Raw genomic sequence first — 24,096 nt, 5'->3', positions numbered from 1 at the left:
CTACAGGAAGTGTGTGTTTAGGAGGACAACAGGAAGTGTGTGTTTAGGAGGACAAAAGGAAGGGTGTGTTTAGGAGGACAAAAGAAGTGTGTGTTTAGGAGGACTATAGGAAGTGTGTTCAGAAGGACTATAGGAAGTGTGTTTAGGAGGACTACAGGAAGTGTGTTTAGGAGGACTACAGGAAGTGTGTTTAGGAGGACTACAGAAAGTGTGTTTAGGAGGACTACAGGAAGTGTGTTTAGGAGGACTACAGGAAGTGTGTTCAGAAGGACTACAGGAAGTGTGTTTAGGAGGACAAAAGAAGTGTGTTCAGAAGGACTACAGAAAGTGTGTTTAGGAGGACGACACAAAGTGTGTTTCGGAGGACTACAGGGAGTGTGTTTAGGAGGACTACAGGAAGTGTGTTCAGAAGGACTACAGGAAGTGTGTTTAGGAGGACAAAAGAAGTGTGTTCAGAAGGACTACAGAAAGTGTGTTTAGGAGGACGACACAAAGTGTGTTTCGGAGGACTACAGGGAGTGTGTTTCGGAGGACTACAGGGAGTGTGTTTCGGAGGAAAACAGGGAGTGTGTTCAGGAGGACGACAGGAAGTGTGTTCAGGAGGACGACAGGAAGTGTGTTTAGGAGGACGACAGGAAGTGTGTTTAGGAGGACGACAGGAAGTGTGTTTAGGAAGATGACAGGAAGTGTGTTTAGGAGGACAACAGGAAGTGTGTTTAGGAGGGCTTCAGGAAGTGGACCTACCTGCAAACATGCACATACATTCATCCAAGCTTCATTCACACACTAGAGAACAGTGGACTTGAAATGAGCTCCTGCAGCTGTTTGTTTGCTGTGGTCCTGACATGTGAGGTTATTTCTTTTAGCATTTCAGTAAACACACATCTACAGTTTGCATTTTCCATAAAACTATGGCTATAGAAGAATATTTGTGTTGGTTTGCATGTTTGTTTGTCTCTCCTATTTGACAGAAGATTATCAGTGTTTAAAATGTACAAACATGAAGAGCAAAATGAAGCGAGCAATTCAGGAAAATGTATAGAGCTCTGATCAACGAGCAAGTTTTAAGGATTAAATGTGCAACAACAAACTATTATGCGTTGAAATTACTGTATTTAATGTAATGTAATGTATACAGTATGTGGTGAATGTAATATATAATAGTTATTAGTTATTGAATATAAAGTATGAGTATAGAATGTATTTACTAGTTATTGTATTTGTTCATTAGATATTGAATACATTCATGTAGTTACTGAATACATTTATCAGTTATTGAATGTATTTATGTTATAAGATGTATTTCTGTAGTTACTGAAGTTATTTATATACATTTTTTCTGTATTTTGGAGTTATAGATACCTCCAGTTCTTGGTGTGAGGGGGTCCCTCCTCCAGCCTCAAGAGGGCGTAGCGAGCAGCGCTGAGCGACAGACCACGGATCCCATCGCCCCACTCCTTCTCTGCTCTGCACACACACACCAAAATATATATCATACATCTTTAATATACTATATATGGTATATATAATAACAATGTATATAGTGATATACTTAGGGTTTCCTCCAGTGTATTGCAAGCCCGGCGGTCAGTTGACCCCCTGCCGGGCCTAAGCATTTTTATTATGTATTTTAAGGTTTTTTTAATATCTATATATCAACCTTGAGTGCCACATATTGATTTTCTATTTTTTTTTACTATTTAAAATGGTTAAAATCGTATGTCATTGTAGCGTGCGCTGCATTGATTGTCTCTCCAAAAGCGTTGAAATGCCTGTGTTCCTCCGTATGACACGTGCAACTCCAGCCAATCAGCAGCGACGCTCCTCAATGTCACATGACGGGCCAACCAACCTGACTGAGCCAACCTAAAAGTTTTCACTACCGATAACGCCTGCCTCATGCAAACTGTCAGTTATTTGTTAACGTGTGAAAAGTATATGAAAAATAATGAAGGACACATGGGGTTGGTTGATAAAAAACATCTGATATAAAATGTCTTTTTTATCAGAAAAATAAGATCTTTGTAATTTCTAGGGTCGTTTTTTTTAATAACTCAACCTGTGATATTTCAGAAATCTCAGATTGAATCCTCTGGTCGTCAATTGTCGATCAATTTTTTCCGCATCATTTGAAAGTGGAGAATCAGAGCTTCCAAACAAGGTGTCACTTGTGCAAATCAAGCAAATATTTTTAAAGCTATGACTTGTTAATGACAAGTATGTGGCAAACTGTTTCTGAGATAATCACCTTCAAAGTTTTACCCACACCAGCTTCATTCAGCCAGCTCCCACAATGAAACGAGGAGCCAAAGCCACATGGCTACGAAACATACTGCTGAATGGGCCAATCACTGCTTTGTTCTTGTGTTTTGAGGTAAACTTGGAACGTATTTTGTACGCTGTTTGAAATGTTCTCCAAGCCCGGAGACATAAGATTCAGCGTCACTGACGTTCTACACGTTGCCGTCGGAGAACTGACTATCATGGTGGAAAATGAAGTTCAGTACGCGCTGGTTACACTGACTTGGATCTGTGGCACCGGTCAGATTAAGGTCCATGATATGATTTAGATCTTTCTCCACCCGCTTCTCCTCATCCATAACAACACAGGGAAATGAAAGTTTTCAGACAATTGAGACTGCAGCCTCGGCTTGTTTACGGAAGTGACGTCAGCAATTCCTACTTGCTGGTACGCGTTGGTACACGCCCCCTCCACGACGATGTTTCCGTGTGTGTGTGTGTAAAACATGTAGTATTTAAAGGTTGAATTCTATCAAAACGGTTCCACATCGTGACTGCACATAACATGGAATATGGAGGAATGATCTTCACCTGGACGCTCGCTTTAAAGGAAACCATCGATCGGCGTTGTTCAGCGCTATTCAGCGTCTCGGTAAGTGAACTGTGTTTCCCCAGCTCATCTAACGGGAATATTTAACTCCACGCTTTTACATTTTTCAACTATTTATGAATCAAACTGTTTTGAAAATACGTTGAGAGATAAAAAAAACAAAAAAAAACACAAAGGAACAAGAATCTGGAAAAATCTAATTTTCCTTCAAGGAAGATTTTTCAACTTATTTGGCTGCTCCTGGCCATTTTAGAAATGCGCAAGATGGCGGCTTTGCTGCGGTGGTTCACAATTTAAAGCTAAACTCAGTAACTTTGTTGATTAGCAGCACACAGCACCCTCTTCAGGAGGGCATGGGAACTACACCCACACAGCCATGGGCGTGTCAGGTCTAATGGGATGAAGCGTCTCCACGGCAACGTACCCGTGGTACTCGATGTACTTGTAGATCATGCCAGCGATCACCATGGCAACAATGGCGTAGTACCACGAGGAGATGAACATCAGCGCCAGGCAAATGGTCATCCCCAAAAACGACAAGGACCTAGCGGGAACGAGGAGGAGAGAGAGGGCACCAAGTTATCAGGGCACCAAGTTATGAGGACACCAGGTTATGAGGACACCAAGTTATGAGGACACCAAGTTATGAGGACACCAAGTTATCAGGACACTAAGTTATCAGGACAATAAGCTATGAGGACACCAAGATATCAGGACACCAAACTGTGAGGACACCAAGTTGTGAGGACACCAAGTTGTGAGGACACCAAGTTGTAAGGACACTAACTTATGAGGACACTAACTTATGAGCATTTTGAGGAAAATACGATGAAAGTATATCATCAGGACATTAAATGACCCCAATGTCCTAATGCTGGTATGTATTCAGGTGTGTTGCCCTTTTCAACCATACTATATATGAACACACACCTGCATGTCTAAGTGTGTGTGTGTGTGTGCGTGTGTACCAGTGGTAGTAGCTGAACCTGGGCCTCCAGTTGGGAGTCCTCAGCAGCGTCTGCAGAGCACATGCCAAGTTCACAAAGAGATAACACATGAGGAAGAACCTGGATGGAGGGATGAAGAGGGATGGAGAGAGGGAGGGATGGAGAGTTGTTACTGGATTCTGATTGGTGAGTAGAGGCAACCAAACTTGATAGACTAGAAAACTAGTCATACTACTTCTAAAACTAGACAATGCATAAAACAAGACGGACTAGCTATAAATTCTTAGTATATATAGTAGTGTGTAATAAGTCGTTATCTGACAGATACCAGACCTGGTCACCCTGTCTGGGTAACTAGTTATAAAACTAGACATACTAGTGATAAAACAAGATGTACTAATTATACAACTAGTCATACTAGTTATAGAACTAGTCATACTAGTTATGAAACTAGTAATACTACACATACTATAAATCACATATAAATCATAAATCGTGCGTAATAAGCAGGATAATAATGTGCAGCCTGGTCACCCTGTCAGGGTTATTCTCAGATAATGACCGGCTGGCTGGACGTTATCTCCAACTTATAGATAAAGGCTCTGCACCCACATGGACAGGATGGGTGCCACCAGGTCCAGCGATGCGATAAGGATCCCCAGCTCGGCGATTAGCGCCGTCAGCAGCAGTGCCCACGTGGGCTCGCCGTTCGCCTTCCCATGGCCAAACACCTGCACAGGGACAGGTCACTTGGCATATTGGGGTGGCTGGGAGGACACAGATTAAACCCTATTTTAGACTGAATCACACTTTTAATCTGGACTAACTGAAATGGTTTAAAATAGGTTCAGACTTGCGCGACTCAAGGTTTTCCAGAAGGAATGTTAGCTCTCATCTAGGTCTAAGTGAAGCTTTAATTGAACGTTTGGACTAATGGGTGTGGCCTCCAGGTCGACTACCCCCCCCATGCTGTCAGCATGCTGGACATACAACACAGAGTATTTGGAGGGCAGAGTTAGTCTGCAAGTGGAGTTCAAGTTCTCAACCTGCAATGCAACTCTTTATTCATTCTTTAATCATCAACAACTGCTGCAATTATTCTGTCCTGTGGATGAGCTGTAGGACGACGAGAGCACAGCTTTTTGTTACACACAACAACATGTAAATGGAAAAACAAACATAGAACCAAACAACATGTACATGGAAAAGCAAACAAAAAACCAAACATGTACACAGAAAAACAAACAAAAACAGACAACAACATGCCGACAGAAAAACATAAAAATAGAACCAAACAACATGTACATTAAAACATAAACATAGAAACAAACAACATGTACACGGCAAAACAAACGTAGAACCAAACATGTACATGAAAACATAAACATAGAAACAAACAATAACATGTACATGGAAAAACAAACGTAGAACCAAACATGTACATGAAAACATAAACATAGAAACAAACAACAACATGTACACAGAAAAACAAACGTAGAACCAAACAACAGCTACATGGAAAAACAAACATAGAAACAAACAACATGTACACAGAAAAACAAACGTAGAACCAAACAACAGCTACATGGAAAAACAAACATAGAAACAAACAACATGTACACAGAAAAACAAACGTAGAACCAAACAACACGTACATGGAAAAAACAAACATAAAACCAAACAACATGTACATGGAAAAACATAAACTCAAACATCAGATGACATCTATCGATAAAACAGAGTTAATTAAGTCCAGGAAAACTGGAACAGCAATTGTTGACGTGGCCTTTTCGTGTCATAGTTATGGCAGTAAATGAGGGAGAAAAGGAGAGGAATGCAACCAGGAGGGTGTTTGGGGTGTGTTCGAGGGAGTTGCCGGTGGCGTGAGGGTGTGCAATAGGCAAGATGCGTCACCCGGCCACAAGTCCAGAGTGCTCACCCACATAGCCCTGTGTACATGTGGCAGGGCACCCCAAGTGGACAGGACTGAAACCGCTACCAAGACCAGACAGAAGCAGCGGACTAGTCCTTCATTAGTCCAGGACTTCTTAGTCTATAACTAAGGCATTGTTAGGATAAGCTTCATCCTCACTTACATTAAACCCCGTCTGACTTCCAGACCATGAATGAGTTTGTCTTCAAACTTATACTTACAATCTAACGACAGACACATTGATTGAAGTTAAAACATGGCTGCTCACCCTGAGGAAGGGGATGATGTTGTCCTTGGCAATGGCCTGCAGGAGGCGCGGTGCTCCCGTCAGAGATTGGAGCCCGGCACCACATGTCGAGAAGAACGATCCGATTACGATGACCCAGGGCGACGGCCAGGCCAGGGTCCCCACAACCAGGTTTCCCCGGACCGAGTCTCCGAACCTTGGGACCGGGAGAGAGGTTTAGACCACCAGGTTCCCCGGGACCGAGTCCCCGAACCTGCGGACCGGGACAAACAGACCACCAGGTTCCCCCAGACAGACTCCCCGAATGGGAACCTGAGTAATTGATCCCCTCTGCAGCCTTGCTTTGAGTGAACACAGTAAGCCGGGGTGAAGTCTAGCGATTGGAAGGTTGCCGGTTCTACCCCCCCCCTCCTGGTAGCGTGCTGAACTGTCCTTGAGCAAGACACTTCACTCCTACCTGCTCCCAATGGCTGCCTCCGTCGGTATATCAATAAGTTGTAAGTCACTTTGGACAAAAGCAATCAGACAATGATTTAACGTAATGCAATGTAAGCTTGAAATGCTGGAAGGTGTATTTCCCTCGCGTCACAGGAGCTAGGCTAGCTGATCCCATCTGCAACCATGCTCTGAGCTAACACAGTAAGCATGCAGCAACAGAGCATCCATTTAAGAATCGGCCAAGAGAGTCATGATCCCAGGCAGTACATGAGGTTAACACAATCATGGACATGTGATCAGTTACTCCATGCACCATTTCTGCTGCTGTAACGCCTGAAATTCTTATCTTATCTTAGTTGAATTTGTCTTACCTTGGTTTAATTCGTCCTATCTTATCTTATCGTCGTTTATAAAGGATTTAAAGATCGTTTTGGCACTCACTTGTCTCTCAGGACGACTCCGTTGATGCAGGCCCCGAACAGGACGACACTGCTGAGGTCTGGACGGCTCAGGAACAACAATCACCACATCAACAAAGATATTATGACTGACATGATAATCAAACTCGCTGTAGTTAGGGGTTTCCATGGAAACGCCCTGGAAGGATACAGACGAGTGAGGTGGTGAGGATGGCCAGGATGGTCCCGATGGGGATGGAGCGCTGGGCGTCCTTCAGGTCCCCAGACCGGTTAGAACCAGCCATGATGCCTGAGGAGGAGGAAGAAGAGGATGAATTAAATTGGGAGGCAATAGAGGGGCTGAAGCTGGGGTTGAAGAATAGTGTATATACTGTAAATATACTGTATATATCATATGTATATGTATCATAGCCGCAAAAAAATACATTTACAATATTTATTTCATAATATTAGAATTATTTAGAAAAAATATATTTATTATGATGAACAAAGTGTTAGCCCATAAAATAATAAAAAAAAAAAATTTGAAATATAAAAAAATAACATTCAATTGATAACAATTTGAAAAATAATGACTACAATTATAATAATTTTTACTAACATTATATTTTAAAGCTGCACTAAACAATCTTTCAATCCTCCACCCTAGCGTTTCCAAGTGGTATTACCTGCGCCGCTGTCGCAAAGAAAACCAGACAACCTGAGCTTTATGATCGCTCAGAGTGCTCCATGGAGCTGCTTTCACACAAGCACGACAAACCTGAAATTATCTGGACATTACCCAGATGAGCTCTACGTGTGAACATGTGTGAAAATGTCTGAATCATTTGGACCAGACATTACCCGGACTTTGCCCAGCCGGAACCCGAGTACAAAGTCTGTTCTGTCTGATTGAGTGGTGCAACATCTATCATGTTGGAACGTCATCTTGGAACGTTATGTCGGAACGTCATAGGAACGTGATGTCGGAACGTCATCTTCGAACGTGATGTCGGAACGTGATGTCGGAACGTGATGTTTGCACGTCATAGGAACGTCATGTTAGAACATCATAGGAACTTCATGTCGGAACGTCATTTGAACGTCATGTTAGAAAGTCATGTTGGAATGTCATTGGAACGTCATGTTGGAACGTCATTGGCACGTCATGTTGGAACGTCATGTTGGAACGTCATGTTGGAACATCTTTGGAACAGCAAGAAGGTCCTGGGTTCGATTCCCGCCTGGGGCGCTGTTGGCACCGTGCTCCGGTGGGTTATCTCCCAAACAGGAGCCTTTCTGTGTGGAGTTTGCATGTTCTCGCCGTGCTCACATGGGGTTTCCTCCACCTCACGTCAGTAAGGACCCCCACCCAAAACATGCACCCATCATGGTCTGACCAGTGATGGACACTTATCACCTGGTCCCCGGGCGCGTCCACGTACGCTGCCCACTGCTCCTGCTGTGGCCCCGGAGGAAGGACAAGCCAGGATGGGTCAAACGCAGAGGATCCATTTCACTGGCCACCATCAAAGCATGTGGAATATCATTGGAACGTCATGTTGGAACGTCATTGGAACGTCATGTTGGAAGGTCATTGGAACGTCATGTTGGAAGGTCATTGGAACGTCATGTCGGAACGTCACGATGGAATGGGGGACACTGTAACCAACACAAGTAAAAGGGGAGGCTGCGGTGTTTCTGAATAAAAACACTAAAACCTTTACATTTCTCCCATTTCAATGTTATTTTTTCCAGAGTTTACGATCTACCTCCACCCTCACCTCCTCTCGTTGGTTGATGCTCTTCCTAAATGCATCATTTTCCCCGGGATGAGGACCCAGTGTCAGTCTGAAAGCAGAGTGATATGGAGGCTGACAAGCAACCACCCTAAACACTGACGATGTCATTATTCTCTAGACATGCCACTGAGACATCATCGTTGTTCCTTTGTCCTGTGGCTCATTGTCCAAGGCTGGTTTGAAATGTTCAGCAACAATGTGAATCACAACAACTGGAAGAAGCAACTTATTATGAGGACGGGAGCAGCCCATTGAGGTGAGCAGGGACCTGTCACGGAGCAGCCACACACACACACACACACACACACACACACACACACACACACACACACACACACACACACACACACACACACACACACACACACACACACACACACACACACACACACACACACACACACACACACACACACTTTGATTTCTTAATATTTTTGCATGTTTGTCATACTTCAATGTTTCAGATCAAACAAATGTAAATATAAGACAGAGACAACATTGAGGTGAACAAGTAAAGACAACATGCTCTTTTTAAATGGAGGTGTTTGTAATTGAGGGGAGGTGATTGCCCTCCTCCCCCATTAAAACATAAAGGAGCTGTGGTTTGAACGTCCTTGGAAAGCTGAGTTCAAGGTCTCCAGCCACGCCCAGGCCTGCTTGGTGCCACGCCTGTTCTCAACAAGAAATCACTTCCATAGGATCTGCCCGACGAAGTGAAGTCAACCACAAGATCCTCAGAAGCTGGACAGTGCTGCCATCCCAAGAAATTCAGGAACAAATGAGAAACAAGGTCATCGAGATCCATCGGTCTGAACGGTAAGTCATTTCTAAAGCTCTGGGCCTCAGCCAACCACAGTGGAGCCGTTATCCACAAGCGGCCAAGATATGGAAGAGCGCTGAAGCTTCCCAGGACCAAAATGACCCCGAGAGCGCGGCGACGACTCATCCACGAGGTCATAACAGACCCCACGACAAATCCAAGGAGCTGCAGGCCTCACCTGCCTCCGTTAAGGTCAGAGGTCATGACTCCACCATGACAAAGGAACTGGGCAAAAAGGGCCTGCGTGGCGGAGTTCCATGACCACGGCTGAGCAAGAAGAACATGAAGGCTGGTCTCAGTTCTGCCAGAAAACATCTTGATGAAGAAAACAAAGACTTTTAGGAAGACAGAGAGATGTGGACTCACCACACAAAGGTTGAACCTTTTGGAAGGTGTGTGTCCCATTACATCCGCTGTAAAAGTAACAGCGTTTCAGAAAAGGAACGTCATCCCAACAGTGAAATGTGGTGGTGGTGGTGTGATGGTGGTATGGTGGTGGTGGTGTGATGGTGGTGGGGCTGGTGGTGGTGGTCTGGCCTGTTTTGCTGCTTCAGGACCTGAAAACTTGCTGTGGTAAATGAATGAATTGTGGCTTCTACCCTAACCCTATCCTAACCATACCCTACCCCTTACCCTAAGCTCCTGAAGGAGAGCGTGCGGCCGTCTGCTCGTGAGCTCAAGCTGAAGCTGCCTGGTTCTGCAGCAGGGTCAGCTCTGAAGGCTGAAGAAAAACAAAATGGAGGCTTTGGAGCGGCCTCGTCCAACCCCTGAATCCCATGTTGAGGCTGTGCCCAGCTTTAAAAGGAGCGTCATGCTCAAACAGACCCCCCCTGCTGTCAGGGCCTAACCCTAACCCCCCGCTGTCAGAGCCTAACCCTAACCCTCCACGGTCAGAGCCAAACCCTAACCCCCCCCCGCTGTTAGAGCCAAACCCTAACCCCCCCCCGCTGTCAGAGCCTAACCCTAACCCTCCACGGTCAGAGCCAAACCCTAACCCCCCCCCGCTGTTAGAGCCAAACCCTAACCCCCCCCCGCTGTCAGAGCCTAACCCTAACCCTCCACGGTCAGAGCCAAACCCTAACCCCCCCCCGCTGTCAGAGCCAAACCCTAACCCCCCCCCGCTGTCAGAGCCTCACCCTAACCCCCCCCCCGCTGTCAGAGCCTCACCCTAACCCCCCGCTGTCAGAGCCTAACCCTAACCCCCCCCACGGTCAGAGCCTCACCCTTACCCTAACCCCCCCGCTGTCAGAGCCTAACCCTAACCCCCCCCACTGTCAGAGCCTCACCCTTACCCTAACCCCCCCACTGTCAGAGACTAACCCTAAGCCCCCCCACTGTCAGAGCCTCACCCTTACCCTAACCCCCCCGCTGTCAGAGCCTAACCCTAACCCCCCCCACGGTCAGAGCCTCACCCTTACCCTAACCCCCCCGCTGTCAGAGCCTAACCCTAACCCCCCCCACTGTCAGAGCCTCACCCTTACCCTAACCCCCCCCACTGTCAGAGCCTAACCCTAAGCCCCCCCACTGTCAGAGCCTCACCCTTACCCTAACCCCCCCGCTGTCAGAGCCTAACCCTAACCCCCCCCACTGTCAGAGCCTCACCCTTACCCTAACCCCCCCCACTGTCAGAGCCTAACCCTAAGCCCCCCCACTGTCAGAGCCTCACCCTTACCCTAACCCCCCCGCTGTCAGAGCCTAACCCTAACCCCCCGCTGTCAGAGCCTAACCCTAACCCCCCCCACGGTCAGAGCCTCACCCTTACCCTAACCCCCCCGCTGTCAGAGCCTAACCCTAACCCCCCCCACGGTCAGAGCCTCACCCTTACCCTAACCCCCCGCTGTCAGAGCCTAACCCTAACCCCCCCCACTGTCAGAGCCTCACCCTTACCCTAACCCCCCCGCTGTCAGAGCCTAACCCTAAGCCCCCCCACTGTCAGAGCCTCACCCTTACCCTAACCCCCCCGCTGTCAGAGCCTAACCCTAAGCCCCCCCACTGTCAGAGCCTCACCCTTACCCTAACCCCCCCGCTGTCAGAGCCTAACCCTAACCCCCCGCTGTCAGAGCCTAACCCTAACCCCCCCCACGGTCAGAGCCTCACCCTTACCCTAACCCCCCCCACTGTCAGAGCCTCACCCTTACCCTAACCCCCCCCACTGTCAGAGCCTAACCCTAACCCCCCCCACGGTCAGAGCCTCACCCTTACCCTAACCCCCCCGCTGTCAGAGCCTAACCCTAACCCCCCCCACTGTCAGAGCCTCACCCTTACCCTAACCCCCCCCGCTGTCAGAGCCTAACCCTAACCCCCCCCACTGTCAGAGCCTCACCCTTACCCTAACCCCCCCACTGTCAGAGCCTCACCCTTACCCTAACCCCCCCCGCTGTCAGAGCCTAACCCTAAGCCCCCCCACTGTCAGAGCCTCACCCCAAACCCCCCCCACTGTCAGAGCCTAACCCTAAGCCCCCCCACTGTCAGAGCCTCACCCTTACCCTAACCCCCCCGCTGTCAGAGCCTAACCCTAAGCCCCCCCACTGTCAGAGCCTCACCCTTACCCTAACCCCCCCGCTGTCAGAGCCTAACCCTAACCCCCCCCCACTGTCAGAGCCTCACCCTTACCCTAACCCCCCCGCTGTCAGAGCCTAACCCTAAGCCCCCCCACTGTCAGAGCCTCACCCTTACCCTAACCCCCCCGCTGTCAGAGCCTAACCCTAACCCCCCCCACGGTCAGAGCCTCACCCTTACCCTAACCCCCCCCACTGTCAGAGCCTCACCCTTACCCTAACCCCCCCCACTGTCAGAGCCTAACCCTAACCCCCCCCACGGTCAGAGCCTAACCCCAAACCCCCCCCACTGTCAGAGCCTAACCCTAAGCCCCCCCGCTCTCAGAGCCTAACCCTAAGCCCCCCCACTGTCAGAGCCTCACCCTAACCTAATTTCCCCTCAATAACAAACACCTTCATTTAAAAAGTGCATTTTGTCTTTACTTGTGTTGTCTCTGTCTAATATTTAATTTTTTTTTATCTGAAACATTGAAGTGTGACAAACATGCAAAACAAAAATAACTCAATAAGAACAAAACACTTCTTCATGTGTGTGTTTAAATTAAATTAATAGATTTCTGCGATGGGAAGCAGGTATGAGGCAGAAGCAAATAGAGCCCTTGAACGCTGCGCTGGGATTGGAAACACGACTGACAAACTAACTGATCCAGGTGACGGCAACTGAGAAGGAACCCAACGGGTGGAGGAGAGGTGGAGTGTGGAGACAATCTGAGCTGGGAGTCACATGGAAGGTTCTCCGGGTCCTGGTATCACAACATCAACTGGCAGCGTCAGCCCTGAGGCAGCAGACGTGTCATCAGGGGATGCTGCTCACCTGTCCTTCCTGTCCTACTTGTCCTTCATGTCCTTCCTGTCCTTCTGCGTCGCTCGCTGTAATCAAGTCAAACAACGCCCCAAACCCTGCTTGCTTTTTGGCATTTTTTTCTTTTTTTTACCTGTGACTGAGGGGAAGAAGATGCCCACCAGCAGTGTGAAGGACGTGCTGATGTCAGCAAACACGTACGGCCTCTGGTTGGTCGCCGGGGCGGCGGGCGGCGAGGGGAGGGAGCTCTTCTCTAGCACCGCCCCCTTACTCAGGTACGCGCTCCACAGGTTCTCTGGGGACGGAGCCAAGACCAAACAGAATTCTAAATCAGATAGGATTTTATTATTGCTTTGCTAAGCATTAAAATAATATTCCTGCATCATCGACACAGAGAAAAAGACAGAACTTAATACTTGTTCTGTCCTTAATACCTTGTTATAACAGTATTATGACACTGTACCTTGTTATAACAGTATTATGACACCGTACCTTGTTATAACAGTATTATGACACCGTACCTTGGTATAACTGTATTATGACACCGTACCTTGGTATAACTATTATGACACCGTACCTTGTTATGAATGTAGTATGACACCGTGCCTTGTTATAACTGTATTATGACACCGTACCTTGGTATGAATGCATTATGACACCGTACCTTGTTATAACTGTATTATGACACCTTGCTTTGTTATAACTGTATTATGACACCGTACCTTGGTATAACTGTATTGAGACACCGTACCTTGGTATAACTGTATTATGACACTGTACCTTCTTATAACTATTATGATACTGTACCTTGTTATAACTGTGCAAGTTTTTTCAGGCCTGGTGGTACAGCCCTTAAACGACGCGGCAGGCGGAATGGAATATTGGTGCGGTTGGCTTGGGTCAGACGGTGCAGCAGGCAAACCATGGTACCACAATGAGGATAATATAAGCTGCATTTACTGCATAAAAATAAGTTGTGTAGCCAATGACCTTTGCAAACCATTTGGAACACAGTGTGCATGATCATTGCTGCACTTTCTCTTCCTTGATATGGATTTTGCCACACCCATTGATTGAAATCTTCGTGCGGGCCCCCCAACTGCTCTCCTTGCAGCCTGTACCTGAGGTATGTTTTCAGCCACAAAAAGGGAAGTTTGTGTAGTTAATTAATTCTTAAATCTAAAGTCACTAATAGCAGATGCACTCGCACCACGTCAAGTATTTCCCAGGCAACGAAGCAGAGGCTCGGGGCTCCAGTTTAACTTCTTTGACCACCGTCCCGGAACCGTCTCAAAGTGAATGTACTGTAAAACCTCCCAAAATCAAAATGTTGTTTCTTTACTCTATGGTTGTTAGTTGTTAGTGGCATAATAAAAACACCAGGTTGAGGAAATAAATAAGTATATTTATTTTACTCCATTGAAAGAAATAGGTTTAGAACAAAATTTTAGATTTTTATTAAAAAGGTAAATATAACAAGGCTATAACATGACGAGGTTGAACTTTTCTTTTCTTGGCTCATAGCAGAGAACGCAGAATGACTGTCATAAACATGAACAATAATTTAAAGTATTTTACAGGAATGAAAACAATATTCTTCTTGAGGTCGTGCACAGCGAGATGTCACATTCACATCTCTACTTTCATAAAATATGATATATTATTGCCTGAGAGTATATGTTCTTGACTTCTTTGGATATTCCCATCTGGTCATAAATAATTACTTGATTTAAAAAAGATAATATTAAAATATTCATTTTTTGATAATTGTAATTCAATAAAATTTATAAACATTTTTAATGTATCTGAATATTTCAATAAAAAAAAATCTATTCCATGTGAATGTTTCAGTTAAACAGAGGGCTAACAAGCTAGCATTAGCATGGGTTTCAGCTAACAGAGCTAGCGATGGAGCCGGAGAAGGCAGGAAATCAACTTGGCTGCGCCACAAACGCGCAGTTTGACGACGAAAGCCCCGCACACAACCCCCGACACGGAGAAGCAGTTACAGCGCGTCCCGGTGTAGCCCCAAACCACAGCAAACAACCTGAGCCAGAGACCAGAAGACTGGCCTATGTGGGCGCTGCAGCGGGGTGTGTGTGTGTGTTATGAACCCGCTGTCAGAGTAGAGAGGGGGAGCCGGATAAGAAATGGATGAGTTGGCGTCATCTTTGGTCTTTTTATTTTTTTATTATTATTATTTTTATTTTATTTTTTAAACCTCGGCAGGGGGTTTTCTTTGGCCTGTCCAATTACTGGTATTCCTCACTTAACGACCTACCTGTTTAACGAGCGGTCAGACTTACTATACTGTACTATGTACTGTGTACTATATACACTATATACACATACACTACATATACCAGTCACGCCCCCGTCCTGTGAAATAACACCATATATACACACCGTATATACCGGCCACGCCCCATTACTGTGAAATAACACTATATATACTATATACACTACATATACCGGCCACGCCCCCTTACCGTTAAATAACACTATATATATACTATTTACACTATACATACCGGCCACGCCCCCTTACCGTTAAATAACACATATATATATATATATACATACATACATATATATACACACACACACACACTATATATACCACCCACGCCCCATTACCGTGAAATAAAACTATATACAGTCTTTACACTATATATACCGGCCACGCCCCTTTACTGTGAAATAACACTACATGCACTATATACACCAGCCACGCCCACTTAGCGTAAAATAACACTGGTCCTCGCTTATCGACCAATTCACTTAACGACCTGGTTGTTGTAACGGAACTGGTCGTTAAGTGAGGAGTACCTGTATAGGGTAAACACTGGTGCTATAACACCGTACCTTGTTATAACTGTATTATGACACCGTACCTTGTTATAACTGAATTATGGCACCCTACTATGTTATAACTGCATAATGACACTGTACCTTGATATAAGCGTATTATGACACTGTAACTTGTTATAACTGTATTATGACACTGTATCTTGTTATAAGTTTTATACTGTCATCTATATATTATACTATCATTAGAGGTATACTGCTATTACTATTTAATTACACTTAATATACCTGTGTTATTACACTAGTGTGATAACATATAGGTACAGCAAGTACCTAGTAAGGGCATAGTAACAGTGTATTTTCACTCTGCCTCATACTGTCGTCTATGGGGATCTTAAAGACGGTCACACAGTTGGAATGAAAAAAGGAGAACCAGAGGCCAAAAGGTCCTGTCAGTACCAGTGATGACCCCACTGGCCAGTCCCGGTATTCCCTCGATCTGGGAGAAGGAGCTGCGGGTGAAGTAGTCATCGCAGGAGGCGTTCAGCAGCGAGCCCTCACAGAACTGTTGCCACAGCGATGTGGTCTGCTCCACCGGGCCCGGGTCCCGGTCTGGATCCGGGTCTCGGTCCGGGTCCGGGCCGGAGGTCGTGACCAGGGTGATGTTCTCTGCTCGGAAATAAATGACAGGTTGTTCAAATTTGGTTAGGCCGTATACTCCGCACCTGGGGGAGGGTGAAGACCAAACAAGGGCATATATATGTCACACCTAAGAAAGGCGGAACTCCAAATAAGGGCATATACAGTATATGTCACACCTAGGAAAGGTGGAACTCCCAATAAGGGCATATATACGCCATACCAAGGGATGGTGGAAGACTAAATAAGGGCAGAGTGTAATCCAGGAGTTTTTGATATGATCCTGTTCTAGGATCACACAGACACAGTTCTTGCTCAAACAGTTTACATGTCATCTCCAAGTCGCTGTTTGGAATAAATTGAGATTGTCCGTTCATCTCAATGTGGCCCTTATAGGGGGCGCGACAGCCCGACTGTTTTGTTGTCAGATCCAGAGAAGAGGAGGAAGTGCTTCTCTGGACAGAACTCATTTTAACGGTGAAAATGGGTAGAAAGCCCCTTTAATAGAATGGACACTTTTAAGCGCTCATCTACATCACAGGCTGTGGGTGGTGTACGCACCGCTGAGGGTGGAGTTTCCATCCTGGATCCAGTCCGGCGCTTTTGGTGGCAGCACCACCGTCTTAGCGCAGCGTTCACCGTGTAGCGCGTGGCCGTTGATGGTTCGGTTTCCCAGCATGCACACCCTGCGGAGGAGAGGAGCAATTGGTCCAAGGAGACAAGTGTTTCTATTACAATCGAAATCTAAAATGTAATCTGGCCGAGCTGCCGCGCTGTGATTGGCTGGTGAACGCTGAGCTCACTTCCTGTCTTGTCTTTATTGATATCTAGTCTGCTATCTCCATCTTTCCTTACGGGAAGCTTGGCGGGCTGAAGGCAGAGACCAGCGCGCCCACGTAGATGGACAGGATTGACACCACCACGGCGGCCAGGAAGATGGACGCCAGCTTGTTGACGTACTTGACTCCCACGAAGACCAGCAGCGCCATGAGCAGCAGGCACAGCGAGCCGTACAGACGCATGTTGTTCAACATGGCCGCCCCCTCGCCGTCTGGCCTACTTGACACAAAGATGGCCGCCCGGGGCGCAATGTACATCTGTGGGGGGGGTCAAACCAACCGATTATACGCGAGAAAATAATGAATAAATTTAAGATTATTTTTTGCCGTGCAGAAAAATGACTGGTAGGATGTTCTGCCCAGCTGTGGCCACCAAGTGCTTTATACAGCGAACTGTCACTTTGTTTTCTTAATAAGTCTCAATGTTGGCGCCAGCATTAGCCAGACTATGGACTTACCCTTTATGTCTTAGCATTGAGCTAAGCTGACTTTATGCATGCACTTTGTAGGGCGCTCCCAAGTTGATTTAAATGCACATTACAACACTAATTATTGTAGGTTTATCTCCATGTTTCTCCATTTTTCTCGCTCAGTTTTCTATTTTATTATTTCATGTTTTCCACTTTATAAATAAAACTGATTATTATTACGTATTTTTTTATACAAAGAATGAATGAAGTTAATGCCAACTGTTTATATTTTAAGTTTCATGTAAACTGCCAAATGCTTCTATTATTCTAATTATTCTAATGATCTCTCCTCTCTCACCAGCAGGATCTCGATCGCCCCCAAGATGTACATGGCTCCCGCGAAGGTGGTCCCCAGGTAGAAGCAGAGTCCCACCGCGCCACCGAACTCTGGGCCCAGAGAGCGACTGATCATGAAGTAGGAGCCTCCGGCTGGGGGGTCGGGAAGTCGCTTAAATCGTAACTCCCATCATAACGGCTAGACACGGTCATCGAGAACCATTCTGAATGGTCAATAGTGCGCTACTTCAAACTAAGGACCACTGTCTGATAATAATGGCCGTTGCCGTGGCAACCACTTCTCCTCCTGGTTTCAACCCTCTTATCACTCCGCTACATGCTAAAGCTAGCAACACCATCTGGTTGTGCAACACAGAAACTACAATGGAAGATGTCCACATTGATCACAGGAAATAGTTGATTATTATTGTATCAAATTATAGTTATTACAACAAATACTTTATTCATATGTAGGAGAATCGTTAATTATATGACATACTAGTCATACAACTAGTGTAGTTATAATAAACTATTACCAATATATTAAACTCATAATTTCTAATCAATAATCCTTCTCATTGTATTCAGTAAGTAGTGTGTAATAAGCAGAATAAGGTGCAGCCAGACGGTCCTTATCACTAAATAACCTCCTTCAGAGAGATGGAGCTGCCCACCCTGTCTGGGTGAACAGGGACAATGACAGTCTGCACGGACACGGGGGAGATTCAGCATTACCTGGTACCACTCCATTAGTGGCGATGGCACTCATCGATATGGCCGTCAACATCGTCTGGAGAGAGCGAGACAGAGAGAGAGAGAGAGCGAGAGAGAGAGGCAGACAGAGAGAGCGAGACACAGAGAGCGAGAGACAGAGAGAGCGAGACAGAGAGAGCGAGACAGAGAGAGAGCGATAGCAAGACAGAGAGAGAGAGAGAGCGAGAGACAGAGTGAGACAGAGAGAGAGACAGACAGAGCAAGACAGACAGAGAGAGAGAGAGAGAGCGAGACAGAGAGAGAGACAAAAAACAAAAACAAGTTTGATTTCTTCGCTTTATCAATTACCCTGTTTGTGCACGTGTGTGCACGGGTATGTTCATGAAGATTCAAGAGGTTATTTGTCACATAGATATATATACATATGTTAGTACATGTACATACATTAGTACATGTACAAACATATGTACATACGTATGTACATACGTATGTACATACGTATGTACATGTACTAACGTATGTCCTTACGTTAGATGTACATATGTACAGTGGGGCAAAAAAGTATTTAGTCAGCCACCAATTGTGCAAGTCCTCCCACTTAAAAAGATGAGAGAGGCCTGTTATTTTCATCATAGCTACACTTCGACTATGAGAGACAGAATGGGGGGGAAAGAATCCAGGAAATCACATTGTAGGATTTTTAATGAATTAATTGCTAAATTCCTCGGTAAAATAAGTATTTGGTCACCTACAAACAAGCAAGATTTCTGGCTTTCACAGACCTGTAACTTTTTCTTTAAGAGGCTCCTCTGTCCTCCACTCGTTACCTGTATTAATGGCACCTGTTTGAACTGGTTATCAGTATAAAAGACACCTGTCCACAACCTCAAACAGTCACACTCCAAACTCCACTATGGCCAAGACCAAAGAGCTGTCAAAGGACACCAGAAACAAAATTGTAGACCTGCACCAGGCTGGGAAGACTGAATCTGCAATAGTTAAGCAGCTTGTTGTGAAGAAATCAACTGTGGGAGCAATTATTAGAAAATGGAAGACTTACAAGACCACTGATAATCTCCCTCGATCTGGGGCTCCACGCAAGATCTCACCCTGTGGGGTCAAAGTGATCACAAGAACGGTGAGCAAACATCCCAGAACCACACGGGGGGACCTAGTGAATGACCTGCAGAGAGCTGGGACCAAAGTAAAGCTACCATCAGTAACACACTACGCCGCCAGGGACTCAAATCCTGCAGTGCCAGATGTGTCCCCCTGCTTAAGCCAGTACATGTCCAGGCCCGTCTGAAGTTTGCTAGAGAGCATTTAGATGATCCAGAAGAGGATTGGGAGAATGTCATATGGTCAGATGAAACCAAAATATACCTTTTTGGTAAAAACTCAACTGGTCGTGTTTGGAGGAGAAAGAAAGCTGAGTTGCATCCAAAGAACACCATACCTACTGTGAAGCATGGGGGTGGAAACATCACGCTTTGGGCCTGTTTTTCTGCAAAGGGACCAGGACGACTGATCCGTGTAAAGGAAAGAATGAATGGGGCCATGTATCGTGAGATTTTGATTGAAAACCTCCTTCCATCAGCAAGGGCATTGAAGATGAAATGTGGCTGGGTCTTTCAGCATGACAATGATCCCAAACACACCGCCCGGGCAACGAAGGAGTGGCTTCGTAAGAAGCATTTCAAGGTCCTGGAGTGGCCTAGCCAGTCTCCAGATCTCAACCCCATAGAAAATCTTTGGAGGGAGTTGAAAGTCCATGTTGCCCAGCGACAGCCCCAAAACATCACTGCTCTAGAGGAGATCTGCACGGAGGAATGGGCCAAAATACCAGCAACAGTGTGAAAACCTTGTGAAGACTTACAGAAAACGTTTGACCTCTGTCATTGCAAACAAAGGGTGTATAACAAAGTATTGAGATGAACCTTTGTTATTGACCAAATACTTATTTTCCACCATAATTTGCAAATAAATTCTTTAAAAATCAGACAATGTGATTTCCTGGATTCTTTCCCCCCATTCTGTCTCTCATAGTTGAGGTATACCTATGATGAAAATAACAGGCCTCTCTCATCTTTTTAAGTGGGAAAACTTGCACAATTGGTGGCTGACTAAATACTTTTTTGCCCCACTGTATGTCCATACGTTCATACATGCACATACGCTAGTACATGTCCTTACGTTCATACATACGTATGTCCTTACGTTCATACATACGTATGTCCTTACGTTCATACATACGTATGTCCTAACGTTCATACATACGTATGTCCTTACGTTCATACATGTATACAGTGAAATGTCATGACACCGAGTCATGACACACAATAAACTCAAAAAATACAAAAAAAACTCAAATGTGCGTAATCGACACGAGGCACTGACGCAAGGGACGGTGCCACAATCAGATGTGTGTATGTGTGTGTGACCATGGGTGTGTGTGTGTGTACGTATGTGTGTGTGTATGTGTGGGTGCGTGTATGTATGTGTGGGTGTGTACGTATGTGTGTGTGTCCATGGGTGTGTGTGTGTGTGTGTGTACGTGTGTGTATGTATGTGTGCGTGTGTTTGCATGTGTGTGTGTGTGTGTGTGTGTCCATGGGTGTGGACGTGTGTGTGTGTGTGTATGTGCGTCTGTGTGTGCGCTCACGCAGCAGCAGCAGATGGAGACGATGCACAGCCCCTGTAGGACCCCAGCGGAGCCCACCACCCAGCTGAGCCGTAGGAACAGGATCACTCCAAAGATGTTCTGCAGGCAGGGCAGGTAGACGCCCATCAGGGTCCCCATCTGCGGGGACTGGGAGAACACAGATACCTTTATTATTTATCCACACCATAGAGAAGATTATCTGTTTATTCCATATTATGCTAGTCTAATCATTTTATAACTGAGGAACAATGATCCTATATGTTAGAGGGTTGCCGGGTTCGATTCCCAGCTCCTCCTGGTAGCATGCCGTAGTGTCCGTGAGCCAGACATTTTACCCCTTACTGCTCCCCGGGCGTGGCTACATGGCAGCCACTGTTCCTAGATACGTTGGATACTAGGATGGTAAATAATAATAATAGATCTTTATTGTCCACCGTGGTGGAAATTTGTCTTCGGCTCACCAGACAACACACAGGCAGACACAAACAAAGAACAGTAGAGATAAAATACAGTATTATGAGGGTCACACCATAGAAATAAAACACCAGCACTAAGAAGGTGATAAACAAATATTAAACCACCATTGACTCTTGCTTCATCATTATCGTCATTATCATTTCATCATCATTATTGTCACTGTCATCATCAGGTCATTCTTTCATATTAAGAACACTGACTGCTTTGGGATAAAAGACTTCTTATAAATATTCTTGGTCGCTAGGGGAACTCTGTAGTGCCTACCAGAGTTCAAAAGCACAAGCTGACTGGAGAGAGGATGGGAGCTATCGGCTGTGATGCTCAAGGCTTTCTTCCTCAACCTCTCCTTGTACAGTAGGCTTAAGGCCTTTTGGGGTTTGCCAATGATTTTACTGGCCATTGAAACAATCCTAGAAAGCTTGTTTGAAAGTTTACAGCTCAAATGACCATACCAGGCAGAAAGGTGAAATGTCAGAACACTCAATCATGGTCTTACACACAGTTTCTAAGACCTGCTGACTGACACAGAAGCTATTTAGCTTTCTAAGTAGGTAGAGTCGCTGGGAACATTTCTTGACAATATACTCTGTTACCAGAGAGGCTCATCTTGGAGTCTAAAACTGAGCCTAAATATGTGAAGTTCTCCACAGATTCTACGAGTTGGCCATTCAGCGAGACTGGCAGTATGGTAACATCCAGACATTATGATAAGAGATAAATGCAGAGGAGGAGCTTCCCCCAGAGGGAGTGATGAGGTATATTTTCTAAAAATGAAACATAATTCTAATCCATGTTTCTATATTCTGTTGGTATAACATATAAAGAGCGGTGGGCTGGCCGTACCTTGCTGGCCTTCCTCTTCTCCCCGATGCTCTCTGCCTCCTCGTGCTCCTTGGCACCCTGCGTCAGGTTGGTGTAGTTCACCAGACGACTGAGGAGGGAGGACACCTTGGGTCGGGTGTCCATCTCCTCCTGGGGGGGAGGGGGGACAATGGCCATCAGTTTTCTCTTCAGAGTGAGGAGAGGGACAGCGGTGCATGATGGGTAAAGGTTCTCGCACCTCGAACAGCGCCAAGTTCCGGTCGTAGAAATCATCATCGTCGACCATGTGGCTGTTGTTGATGTAGACGCTAGAGATCTTGGAGTCAGCTGAACGACAGGAAGAACAGATGAGTACAGAGAAAGAGAAGGGGGGTGAGAAGAGAAGGGAACAGATGGACAGAAGGATAAAAAATGGATGAATGAAAGACAAGTAAGTATGTGAGAATGAGAAGGAAGAAAAAAAAAAAAAACATGGTTGGAGAACCACAAAAGAGTCAGAAAGGGGGGGGGCTGAATGAGCACCCTCCTGGTTGCATCCCTCAATTCTCCCTCATTTACTGCCATCACTATGACAGGAAGAAGCCACGGGACCACTTTTACTTAGTTTTCCTGGAGCTGATTAACTGTTTTGTCGATACATGTTTGTTTCCGTTTGTTTTTCCATGTACATGTTTGTTTCTGTTTATTTCTCCATGTACATGTTTGTTTCCATGTTTGTTTTTCCATGTACATGTTTGTTTCCATGTTTGTTTTCCATCTCCATGTTGTTTGTTTCAATGTTTGTTTTTCCATGTACATGTTGTTTGTTTCTATGTTTTTTTTTCCATGTACATGTGTTTCTATGTTTTTCCATGTAAATGTTTGTTTTTCCATGTACATGTTTGTTTCTATGTTTGTTTTTCCATCCATGTACAACCACCAATTCCAATGAAGTTGGGACATTGTGTGAAATGTAGATATAAACAGAATACAATGATTTGCAAATCCTTTTCAACCTTAATTCAAGTGAACACACTACAAAGACAAGATATTTAATGTTCAAACTGATCAACTTTGTTTTTTGCAAATATTCACTCATTTTGAATGTAATGCCTACAACACGTTCCAAAAAAGCTGGGAGAGGGGCCTGTTTACCACTGTGTTACATCACCTTTCCTTTTAACAACACTTAAGCATTTGGGAACTGAGGACACTAGTTGTTGAAGCTTTGTGGTGGAATTCTTTCTCGTTCTTGCTTGACGCACCACTTCAATTGGTCGACAGTCCGGGGTCTCCGTTGTCTTATTTGCGCTTCATAATGCGCCGCGCATTTTCAATGGGAGACAGGTCTGGACAGCAGGCAGGCCAGTCTAGTAGCCGCACTCTTACTAGGAGGCCAGGCTGTAGTAACACGTGCAGAACGTGGCTTGGTGTCCCTGAAAAAGACGTTGCATGTGTTGCTCCAAAAGTTGCTCTGTGTACCTTTCAGCCTTAATGCTGCCTTCACAGATGTGCAAGTTACCCATGCCACGGGCACCAACACACCCCAGATGATGGCGTTTGAACTCTGCCCTGATAACAATGTGGATGTTCCTTTTCCTCTTGGGCCCGGAG

At 45.6% G+C, this 24,096-nt stretch overlaps 1 protein-coding gene across 1 annotated transcript in view; it reads right to left on the bottom strand.

Moving 5' to 3' along the window:
• slc12a6 (solute carrier family 12 member 6) overlaps nucleotides 1–24,096 on the bottom strand; it is a 42,224-nt gene that overhangs the window by 13,680 nt on the left and 4,448 nt on the right. Inside the window, exons 2-17 of the mRNA XM_080023389.1 lie at nucleotides 22,742–22,830; nucleotides 22,525–22,653; nucleotides 21,205–21,351; nucleotides 18,564–18,618; nucleotides 17,851–17,981; nucleotides 17,099–17,340; nucleotides 16,805–16,929; nucleotides 16,064–16,273; nucleotides 12,930–13,091; nucleotides 7,026–7,124; nucleotides 6,858–6,915; nucleotides 6,000–6,174; nucleotides 4,411–4,529; nucleotides 3,820–3,918; nucleotides 3,276–3,395; nucleotides 1,363–1,467 (exon numbers count right to left, since the gene is read on the bottom strand). Of these exons, the coding sequence (XP_079879515.1) occupies nucleotides 1,363–1,467; nucleotides 3,276–3,395; nucleotides 3,820–3,918; nucleotides 4,411–4,529; nucleotides 6,000–6,174; nucleotides 6,858–6,915; nucleotides 7,026–7,124; nucleotides 12,930–13,091; nucleotides 16,064–16,273; nucleotides 16,805–16,929; nucleotides 17,099–17,340; nucleotides 17,851–17,981; nucleotides 18,564–18,618; nucleotides 21,205–21,351; nucleotides 22,525–22,653; nucleotides 22,742–22,830 (2,065 nt within the window). The remainder of the gene's footprint in view (nucleotides 1–1,362; nucleotides 1,468–3,275; nucleotides 3,396–3,819; nucleotides 3,919–4,410; nucleotides 4,530–5,999; nucleotides 6,175–6,857; nucleotides 6,916–7,025; nucleotides 7,125–12,929; nucleotides 13,092–16,063; nucleotides 16,274–16,804; nucleotides 16,930–17,098; nucleotides 17,341–17,850; nucleotides 17,982–18,563; nucleotides 18,619–21,204; nucleotides 21,352–22,524; nucleotides 22,654–22,741; nucleotides 22,831–24,096) is intronic.

The sequence above is a fragment of the Zeus faber genome, assembly GCF_960531495.2.
Source record: "Zeus faber genome assembly, chromosome: 22".
Taxonomy (NCBI): Eukaryota; Metazoa; Chordata; class Actinopteri; order Zeiformes; family Zeidae; genus Zeus; species Zeus faber.
The sequence above is the reverse complement of the archived record's forward strand: the minus strand, read 5'-3'. Positions and strand labels throughout refer to the sequence as shown.